This window comes from Elephantulus edwardii, unplaced genomic scaffold (assembly GCF_000299155.1).
Source record: "Elephantulus edwardii isolate Elephantulus edwardi_28Jun2011 unplaced genomic scaffold, EleEdw1.0 scaffold00013, whole genome shotgun sequence".
NCBI lineage: Eukaryota > Metazoa > Chordata > Mammalia > Macroscelidea > Macroscelididae > Elephantulus > Elephantulus edwardii.
Window position 1 is genome coordinate 1,506,378 of NW_006399763.1, and position 11,494 is coordinate 1,517,871.

An 11,494-nucleotide genomic window follows, 5' to 3' on the forward strand; every position below is an offset into this window, starting at 1 on the left:
GGTAGAGAGAATAGTGCAACAAGGAATGAATGGAAACCCAAAATCTCTGTAAATGTTTATGAAAATTAATAAAATATAGAAAAAAAAAGATATTAGTTTATTATAAGATAAGGCAATTTACTACTAAGATTGCTAAGATACGGTGTTGGAAACCTGGTAAAGGGATGGCCATGAGTTAGAATAGATTTTATGGCTGTGGGTTCAATTTTTGGCTTGTTATACATGGCTTTTTGAGCCTGTTGTTTTGATTCAGAATTATGTTTAAAATATTTATCCATGGGGGTTGGGGGAAACTAGGAAAAGAGGAAATAAATAATGTACACAGCACTGAAACAGACAAGGGAGAGAACGGTACGGAAGGAATATATGATTAGGTATTATTGGCATGACAAGGGTCCAGAAGGAATGAATTTGCAGGCAAAATATAAGAGAAGACGATATTGTATAGAAGCTATAGAAGCTTCTGGCATCTAGAAGTCCTTTGAAATCAGTTGCTGAATAATAAGCTGTACATGCTCAGAACAATAAAATGTGAGGCCTGGGAGAGATGAGTCACTACAGAGATGAGTGAGCAGAGGCTACTGAGTGCTGGGAGCAAAGCTCTAAGTAGACAAGCCAGATTTCCGAGACCACATTGAACAGCCAGGCCAGAGCTGCTTTAATCCTAAAGTAAAGGCTTATCTGGATCTGCCCTAACAAACTTAAAAGAAGTCTCGGCATTGTCAAGCTGATCCAAGACTACATGGACTGCCTGTCAGGACAAAACCTGACAACCTTTAAAAGAAGATGGCAAAATTCAGCCTTATCAATGGCTGATACATAATTGACAATTACTGAAAATATGAAAGTCAGGGGAAAAAAGTTCATCTACAATTTAAAAATGCCAATAGAAACATACCAAGAAATGAGAAAATTGTTGAAATTAGCAGACAATACCTTTAAAAAAGTAATATATATATACATACAAGGATAGAAATAGAAAGAGGACACACACTGACTAAAAAGGATGTCAATAAAGAAATGAAAATTACAAAGGAGAACCAACCAAATGGAAATTCTAGAACTGAAAAATAAAATAACTTTAACCATAAATTTACTGGATGGGCTAACTGACAGATTAAGACACTGTAGAAGAAAAAAGTCAGTAAACATGAAGGCAGGGCAACAGAAATTACCCAAACTGAAGATTAGAGACAAAAAAAGACTGAAAAACAAGAAACTGAGTCTAGATAACCTCTGTTACAAAATATTTTAAACTAAACCTCTGGAATAGAGGAAAGGCAGGTTAAAAAAATGTTTGAAGAATTAATAACTACAAATATGCCAGCCTGGATAAAAATGAAATTAAGTAAAGATAACAAACAGATCCAAGAATCTCCAGAAACTAAAACAGAACAAATAAAAATAAATTCCTGTTTTATTATTATAAAATTTTTGAAAACCAGTGACAAAGTCTTTCAGGCAGCCTGAGAAATGAAGACACATTACATGTGGAGGAAAGAAAATGAGAATTCTCACCAGAAACTATGAAAGCCAGAAAGCAAATACAACACCCTTAAAGTGCTGGAAGGAGGAGAGGAAGATGGGAAGGAACCACCCAGAATTTTCTATTCTGCAAAAATATACTCTAAAAATGATGGCAAAATAAATATCTTTTCCAGACAACTATGCAAGAGAATTTTTGCAGCATACTCACACTAAAAGAAATTGTAAACATTTCAAATTGAAAGAAAATTATATCAGAAAGTGTAATCTATGCAAAGAAAGTAAAAGCACCTGAGATAACTTTAATATATTTATTTATGATTAGTTAATTTTCTTTAAAGGACAACTGACCACTTGAACTAAAGGTTTACAACTTTGCTGCAGTTGTTATTACTTGTTATCAAGTCACCTGCGACTCATGGTGATTCTCTGTACAACAGCCCTACATTCTGCTCTATCCTGTGCCAATCCTATTGTCTCTGACATACCCACCCCCATTACAACTAAAGAGAAGTACAATACATGAAAACAATCGCATAAAGGAAGATAAATAGAAGCATAATAAGACTCTTCTGTTACAGGTTAAGTGTTTTGACTATTATTTCATGGGAGTCTGTGTTAAATTAAGAGCACATATTTTAATCCCTAGAGCAACTACTAAAAATAAGGAGGAGGAAGAAAACAAGAAGGAAGATGAAAGTCAACAGAAATCACAAGAGAATTAAAAAAAAAATTTGACCTGGATAATAAAGAAAACAAAACATATCAAAATGTGTGAGAAGGAAGAAAAACTTGTTTAGAGGCAAACTTTTAACTTTAATTTCAAAATGTAACAATAAAAAATTAGGACTAGAAGGTTAAAACTCAATTATTTAATCTTTCAATATTTAATGCTACAAATAAAAAAGAAGAAACCCTATCCAGGTAGAAGAAAGCAGAAAGTAAAGTAGATATTAAGATAAGAAATGAAGCAAAGAAAATACAAGTTTCTCTCAAAAAAATCAAAAGGTCATTGCAAAGACAGAAAAAAAGATCAAAGTGGATTTCAGAAGAAACCTGCACTAGAACAAAGAAAGAGCCAAAACAAAGGGAAGAAACACTGGAGGATGAACAGAAGATTACAAAGGGCAGCTAGAGAACACAGAGCAAATGTGCAAAGATTGGAGTTAGAAAATAAAAAGGGAAGAACATAAAAAACATTTCTTAAGCTAAAAGGACTTAAACATTAAAGCTGAAAAATTAAAGCCTTAAGTTGCAATACTGAAGGACTCTATTGGCAAAATCTCGAATGATGCAGGAAGCATCAAAAGAAAATGGAAGAAATACAGAGTCACTGTTCTATCAAAAGAAGATAGAAGGAATACACAGAGCACAGTTACCAAAAATAATTGGTTGACACAACAGTTTCAGGAAGTAGAATATGATCAAGAACCAATAGTAATGAAGGAAAAAGTACAAGCTTCACTGAAGACATTGGCAAAAAATAAGGCCTTTGGAAATAGATGGAATATTCCAACAAACAGATGCAGCCCTGGACATACTATCCCAGGAAAATGAGAAGACAGCTACCTCACTATCTAACTGGAAAAGATCTATATTTGTTCCCATTATTATTTTTTAATAGGTGAGCCAATAGAATATGGATATTACAGAAAAATATCATTAATATCACATGCAAGTAAAATTTTGTTGAAGATTATTAAAAATGGCTAGAATAAAATCAACAGAACAGTCAGAAATTCAAACTGGACTCAAAACAGGCTGTGCCATGAATGATATCACTGATGCTATCAGACAGATCTTGGCTGAAAGCAGAGAACACCAGAAAATATTTACTTGTGTTTTATTGACTATGCAGAGGCATTTGACTGTGGGGATCATACAAATTATGTATGCCACTGGAAAGAATGGGAATTCTAGAAAATACAACTGTACTTATGTGAAATTAAAATATGGAAGGAGTATAGAGAGAGAGACACTGTACCAAAAAGATTTGGCTAACACAGAAGAATTTCATGAAACAACAACATATGATCAAGAGGCAAAGGTGATGAAAGAGGAAGTGCTGGTTGCTCTGAAGTACTTGGCAAAAAATAAGGCTTTAGGAATTTATGAAGTACCAATTGACATATTTCAACAAACGATGCCCTGAACATGCTTACCAGGTTGTGCCAAGAAATCTAGAGGACAACTACCTGGCCAACTGACTTGAAGAGATCCATATTTGTTCCCATTCCAAAAAAAGGTGACTCAACAGAGTGTGGAAATTATCAAACAATATCACTAATATCACACGCAAGCAAGATCCTGCAGAAGATAATCCAAAAACAACTGAAACAGTATATTGACAGATAACTATAAGAAGTACAGCCTGGATTTAGAAGAGATTGTGGAATTAGAGACATTACTGCCAATGTCAGATAGATCTTGGCAGAAAGCACAGAGTACCAGAGGAATGTCTATCTGTGTTTCACTGACTATGCAAAGGCACTTGACTGTGTGGATCACAACAAATTGTGGCCAATTTTGAGGAGAATGGGAATCCCAGAACACTTGATTGTGCTCATGTGAAACCTATGATCAGACCAGGAAGCAGTCCTCAGAAGAGAGCAAGGAAACACTGCATGGTTCAAAATCAGGAAGGGGGTGAATGAGAGATGCATCCTGCCTCCATATCTTTTCAGTCTATCTGCATAACAGATCATATGGTAATCTAGGCTTTATGAGGAGGAATGTGGCATCAGGATTGGAGGAACACTTATCAACAACCTGTGTTATGTAGATGATTAAACCTTGCTTGCTGAAATTTAGGAGGACCTGAAGCACTTGCTGCAGAAGGTCAAGGACTATGGTCTTCAATATGGATTGAAACTCAACATTAAGACAAAGATTCTTACCACTGGGCCAATTGGAAGCACCATGATAGATGGAGAAGAGATTGAGGTTGTTAACAATTACAGCTTGCTCAGCTCCACAGTCAACACTCTTGACACCAGAAGTCAGGAAATCAAAAGATTAATGGCATTTGGAAAAATCTGCTATCAGGAACCTCTTCAGAGTATTAAAAAGAAATAATGTCAGTCTAGAAACTAACGTGCGCCTGATCAAGGCCATGGTGTTTGCAATTACGTGCTTCAGATAGCTAGATAGTGACTAACGTATGACAGAAGAAGAATTGATGTCTTTGAGTTGTGGTGCTGGAGAAGAGTCTTGAACTTAACATGGACCACCAAGAAAACAAATAAGGCTGTCTTGGAGAAGGTGAAAACAAGTTTGTCCTTGGTGACTAGGATTTTGAAGTCCTGTCTTACATACTTTGGAAATGTGGCCAGAAGGGACCAGTCCTTGGAGAAGAACATCATGATAGGAAGGGTGGAGGGACAGCGCAGGAGAGGAATACCCTGGATGAGACTGATTGATATTTAGAGCAAGTTTAAACAGGGTGCTATTTAGAGGCAAGGATGATAAAACTCCATCTCACATATTTTGGGCATATTATCAGGAAAGGCCAGTCCTTTGGGAAAGATCATGCTCGGAAAGGTCGAGGGTCATCAAAACAGAGGATGACCCTCAAGGAGATGGTTTGACACAGTGCCTGTAACAAAGGGATCAAGCATACCAAAGATTGTGAGAACAGAGGAAGATAGAGCAAGGTTCAGATCTTTTGGACATAGGTTTGATATAAATTGCAGTCATCTCAATAGCAACTAACGTAGACTGATATTTTTTTTAAAAAAAGTGAAAACATATGAACAATATCAGGAATGAAAGAGGGATATCACCAGAAATAGAAGAAACAGAAAATCTGAGTAGCTATGCTTCTCAGATTTTTTTACTATTTAAATTATAAATAGTATTTACAATGTAAAAAAAAAATCCTTCAAAGAAATCTTCATTTCTTGGTGGCTTCTATCAAATGTTGAATTTTACCAAATATTTAAAAAAATTTATCATGGCAAAAACATACACAGTAAAACATCTATAATTTTAACCATTTTCAAGTGTACAACTAGTGATGAACACCTTTACCATGTTGTGGAAGCATCAACACAACCCATTTTTAAAATCTTTTATCTCAAATAACATACTATGACAGGTTTGGAAGCAGGAGCGGCATCCACTTCCTAAAGAACATGCCTCCAGAAACTCTATGAACTTTGAAAAATGGGCTTTAGGTCTTTTGTTCATAGGGTAGCTATGAGTCGTGCTTGAAGGCAATCAACAACAATCTCAATCTGAAACAGAGCAATCCCTAAGCGATGATATCCTAGCTCTCTTTCTTGCTCTTAAATGCATCTCCAGTAGTTACCAGAAACTTTTTTCTTTATGGACCTGCCTATTCTAGAGATTTCACTTAAGTGGGATCATACAATATTTGCCCGTTTGTATATGAATTATTTCACTCAGCATAATGTTTTCAAGGTTCTTTCATGTCATAGTATGCATTTTTATTGCTGAATAATATGTCATTGTACAGACATACCACTTACATGTGTCTGTTGTTAAACACTCGAGTCATTGCCACTGTTGAACGTGAATACTGAATATGAGTACTGCTGCACAAGTGTCTATTTGAGTGCCTGCTTTCAGTTCTTTTGAGTATGTATCTAGGAATAGAAGATTCTCTTGCTAGATCACATGGCCATTTTCTTTTTCACCTTTTAGGAATTGCCATACTGTTTTCCAAAGCAAATGAGAGTTCTGGTTTTTCACATTGTTGTCAACACCTGTCATTTCCCACTTTACCGATAATAGTTACCCTTGTGGGTGTGACTAGTGGTGATCCTTTATGTGCAGAGCACAAACGCACTCCATTCCTGGATGCAGATTACCTGGCCTTTCTTGTGACATATCTTTAGATGGGTCTGAGATTAACCATTCAGTTAGTTATGCAGCTTCATATCCTCCTTTACTTACAGTTTCTAACAGGGCCATCTTCCAGTGTCATTAAAGATCCTTAAAACACAAATTATGATTCCATACAGAAAATATGTTCACCTGTTGTTCTAGGATTATAGTCTTTTCTCGCTCTGCATTAAGAACCATTCTTTTCGTATACTCTAGCTGCCTCTCCAGAAGAGTACAACGAGACTGGGCTGAGCTTAACTGGATACTTATATCTATGAAAAAAAACCAAAAAACAAAAACAAAAACAGAAGAAAAATAAATTGGTTGATTATCACATAGTCTAGAGAACTGGGTATTGTGAAAAATGTGGTATATTAATTCAATCAAGGGCTGAAATACTTCAAGACTTCTTCATTTCTAAGTACTAACTTGCTTTGAGCTGTAAAAACCTATTTTGTGAGTATTTAATTAATAACAAAGAACTGACTTAACACTCCATAGCCCTAGAGATCCAGTGCTTATACATACAACTGAAAGCAAAGCATACAGCACAGGATGATAATAAACATTCTGGTTATTCCTGGAAAATGACACCATCTGGGAAAATAGAAGCCTTAAAGGCTCATCCCTATCACTCAGGAAATGCAGGTATAGGCATTCTACCCCTCCTATTTTTTTCTCTGCTTCTCAGTTCCATAAAGAATTAATATCCCTTTTTGAACTCTCACTTTTTCCTTTGCTCAGCTTTTACTTCCATTTTTCCTTACTAGAAAATTTTTTCCTCTCACTTTCTTATGTATTTATAATCTGAGCCACAAACATAGTCCTAGTATATAAAGGTGAATGTATCATGGTGAAAAACACAAACAGAAGGTCATAAATTTTGAAGTGAAAGTATACACAATAAAGACTTACATAAGATTTATGTCCTTATGCTCTAAACCTCTTCTTCTCTTCAAATGAGTATTCATAATTTCCACAGAAACCTCTATATATTGCTATTCTTAACTTACATAAAATTATTTTTATGAGTGTTGCTTTATATTTTAAACATAAAAATAATTCTAACTGAAAATTTAAAGCATCCTAGCTATAATATGGATTAAATTGGATTGGTTATTATGAGAATATTGAATTGAATTTTTCTAAACACAGCTTATTTAAGAACTTAATTTTTATTTTCATCTTGACAATTGCCCTCAAAGTATCAAAACGTACGCAAGTAAGACCTCAAGTTATGTATGTATATAAGAAAAGTGTTTCAGTAAATCTATTTGGACGGAGAATATTTTGACATTGCAAACTCAAGTAACATTTCCATTTCTGGGAACCACTGCATTTTCTTACCTTTTTTCTGCTTTATCAGTTCCTGATGTGCCAGATTTCGCTCATTTGTTTCATTTTCCAAAGCCTTTTTATACTCTGCAGCTTCTCTGGTCAGTATGTTCAAATTATCTTCAGCTTGTGTTCTCTCAAGCTCTAAACGACGAATCTTGTCCTGAAGAGTTCTTAGGGCTAAAATAAGAGCTGTTGGGGGGAAAAAAATTGCTTGCAGTTCTAAACTGGAGTTTTTGAAGCAATGCAAAAATTACAGAAACATGTATAAGTGAGCAATACATAGTTTGTATTAGTATTTGTATATAGTTATATAGTTTATATAATACATAGTTTGTATTAGTATTTGTATAGTGAAGTTTTAGTTTACTTGGCTCCACAGTCAACACTCTTGGTAACAGCAGCCAGGAAATCAGGAGATGAACTGCATCGGGAAAGTCAGCTGTGAGGGACCTCTCAAGAGTACTGAAGAGCAACGACGTCAGGCTGGAGACTAAGGTGTGCCTGATCCAGGTTATAGTCTTTGCAATTACATGCTATGCATCAGAGAGTTGGACAGTGAATAGGGATGACAGAAAGAGAACTGATGCCTTTGAGTTGTGATGCTGGAGAAGAGTGTTGAATATACCATGGACTGCTAGGAGAACAGACAGGTTTGTCCTGGAGAGGGTGAAGCCAGAATGTTCCCTGGAGTCAAGGATTCTGAAGCTTCATCTGACATACTTTGGGCATGTTGCAAGGAGGGACTGGTCCTTGGAGAGGGACATCATGTTTGGGAGAGTGGAGGGACGGTGCAGGAAAGGAAGAACCTTGATGAGATGGGTCGATTCTGTGAGTGGAGTGGTAGGAATGAATGTTTTTGATACAGCAAGGTTGGCACAGGATAGAATGGTGTTTAGGGCTCTTGTACATAGGGTCGCTATGAGTCGCAAATGACTCGATGGCACAAAGCAACAACAACAACAACAACAACAACATAGTGAATCAAAAAAATGTACTGGTAATGAATGCATTACTGTTGTGTGCCGTTGAGTTGGAACTCATAGCTGACCCTCCAGTGGGTTTTCGGAGGCAGTTAATCAATTGCATGGGAGGAGATTGTCTATCCTTCATCTCCCACAGAGCAGCTGGATTTCAACCACTTGTTTTGAGATTATAGTGCAGCTTCTTACAACTAGGCCACCAGGGCTCCCAGAATTAATGCATATACCTCATAGAATAAAATGATTAAAATTCCAAAGAGGAATAGTTCATCTAATGTATTTTTTTAAAACAATATGTCTTTCTGTATTTAGTGATTTTAGAGTTGAGAATAGTAATTTAAAGTGAAGAATGCTGATAACCATACACTTTTTATTGTTGGGTGCTGTCAAGTTGGTTCCAATTCACTGAGACTCTCCATGTATAACAGAACAAAACACTGCCCAGGGTCCTGTGCCATCCTCCCACTCACTGCTAGTCTGAGTCCACTACTGTTGCTACTGTGTCTACTTCAACTGAAGGTCATCATCTTTTTCTGATGGCCTTCTACTTTGCCCAGCATGCTGTCCTTTCCCAGGCACTGGTCCCTCTTGTTAAAAAAAGTTCACAATTAAAATTTTTTTACTTTCTTTTGAGTTGTGCCTTCATTGTTAAACAACCAAATTAGAGATGGATGAAATATAAATAACTGCTATAGGTTAACTTTTATACAGTTTGTTTTTGTTAGGTACTATTCAGTTTTGACCCATAGCAATCCAATATATAAAAGAATGAAATACTGCATATCATATCATATCATATCATATCATATCATATCATATCATATAGTTTGGAGCTAATTAAAAAGATATTTGCTTGAGATTATAATTTAGCTTTTACAAATGAGATAAAGACCACGTATTTATGGTTTTTTATCTAAAGAGTTCCTGGATGGTATAGTTAATGAATGCACTTGGTGTTAATGGAAGATTTTTGGTGAATTGAATCCCCTAAGAGGTATTGTTTTACTTCATAAAGCTAGTGTATTTATGACTTTTAGTATCCAAAATCCAAAAGGCCACTGCTGATTAGTGGATTCTAACTAGTAGTCTGTGGCTATACCCGTCAAGTTTCCCCCATAAATCTTCATGGGAGAAAACTGTCCATCTTTCTCCTGAAGAGCACTCAGGCCTTTAAATGCCAACATTTTGGTTAGCAGCCCAACATTTAATCTACTAGATCCTAGGACTCATTAGTTGGTCATACAGAATGCTGGAAAATTACATGATAATCAGCATCTTTGAAAGTAATTTTGGAGGAACATTCTTCTACTTTGTACATCATTGCTTGCCAATTTGCTGTACTCAGGTAATCTGAGTTTGCTGTGATGCTGAACCTGGACCTCTTGGGTATCAAATGCCATAATGGTTTACCAATGTGGACAGTGTTTGGTGGAGCTTCCAGTTCCAGGACATGATTGGAAACAGGAGTGGCATCCACTTCCTAAAACACTTGCCTATGAAAACTCTATGAACTTGGAGAAACTTACAGAAAGGCTTTAGATCTTCTGTTCATGGAGTCACTATGAGCCATGCTTGACTTGATGGCAATCAACAACAACAACACAGCATATAATATATGGCATTAAAGTAATGAATATTTTACTAGTCAGGTCTAAGATCTTGCTAAGTTGCCATTTAAAATGTTACATGACTTTTCTTTTGCAGTTACTCTAAGATACTGCCTTACTATGAGATTTTTAAGTGTTATTTCAGATATGTTGTTGTGTACCACTTAGTCAGAAGTGACCCATAGCAGACCCTCCAGCAGTTTTCAGAAGCAGTTAATTGCACGGGAGGAGATTGCCCACCTTTCTCCTGTGGAACAGCTGGTGAATTAGAAGACACATCACTTTACTAATGTACTAACATTCTAAACACTTCATTTAGAAAGATTTAAAATCTGACCTTTATTCTTTAGAGTATTTTCCTGTTAACACATTAAGTTTTTAGGTAAGTCTGTGGCATTTGTGTCATTGGTAATATTAATTTTTTATTTCTTAGCTAAAGAAGTCAAAATAAAGCATATTAAGTGTCTTGGCTAAGTTCATAGAAACTTTTAGTAATAGAATCAAAATTAGGAGATTTCATTGCATTTAGCTAAATAAAAAGTCATATTGCTTATTTTCTATATACAAATGAAAGGTTTTAGAGAGCATACTTTGTATAGCATTACCTTGGCTATTTGGACCATGAAGTGCTTTAGGAGGACTAATGTCAACATTCACATGGCAGTAGTTCTTTGCTGTTTCATGCTGGGTGAATGATGGAACGCACACTTTTTCTGGAGGTTTAAGATAGCTTCCAACTACACTGTGCATTAATTCAGAATCCATTACCTGTAGACAATAGGATGATACAGCATCAATCTTTTCTACATGAGTGACAAAGATATACAAAAACTCAGGTAACACAGATATATACTCAGATACATAACCATATTGTATGCAGCTGTATCTTTATGGCATTAATGATCAAAAATTCAACAATAATTAATAAGAGTAGCAAAAAAAAAAGGAAAGAAAAGTGGCTCTTTGTTATGTAAACAATATGGGCAATTCTACCTGCTAGTAACTTGAATTTGCTGTACTTTCATCTGATCACAGGCTCCCTGTACTTCTCATACTTGACACACTTCTCTACCAAGAGTATGACTATACAACTTAAGGAGAAAATGCATTTTAAAGAACAGTACAGCTTTTAAACACAAGCCAATCATAGAACCTAATTCTCTACTTAGTGATTATTGGACTTCATTTTACTGTAGGTATTTTCAAGGATAATTTTGGCTATACAAAATTTCTGAC

At 35.7% G+C, this 11,494-nt stretch overlaps 1 protein-coding gene across 1 annotated transcript in view; it reads right to left on the bottom strand.

Moving 5' to 3' along the window:
• CEP57L1 (centrosomal protein 57kDa-like 1) overlaps positions 1–11,023 on the bottom strand; it is a 37,308-nt gene extending 26,285 nt beyond the window's left edge. Inside the window, exons 1-3 of the mRNA XM_006881160.1 lie at positions 10,864–11,023; positions 7,681–7,860; positions 6,484–6,605 (exon numbers count right to left, since the gene is read on the bottom strand). Coding sequence (XP_006881222.1) covers positions 6,484–6,605; positions 7,681–7,860; positions 10,864–11,023 — 462 coding nt within the window. The remainder of the gene's footprint in view (positions 1–6,483; positions 6,606–7,680; positions 7,861–10,863) is intronic.
• Between the last annotated feature and the right edge of the window lie 471 nt (positions 11,024–11,494).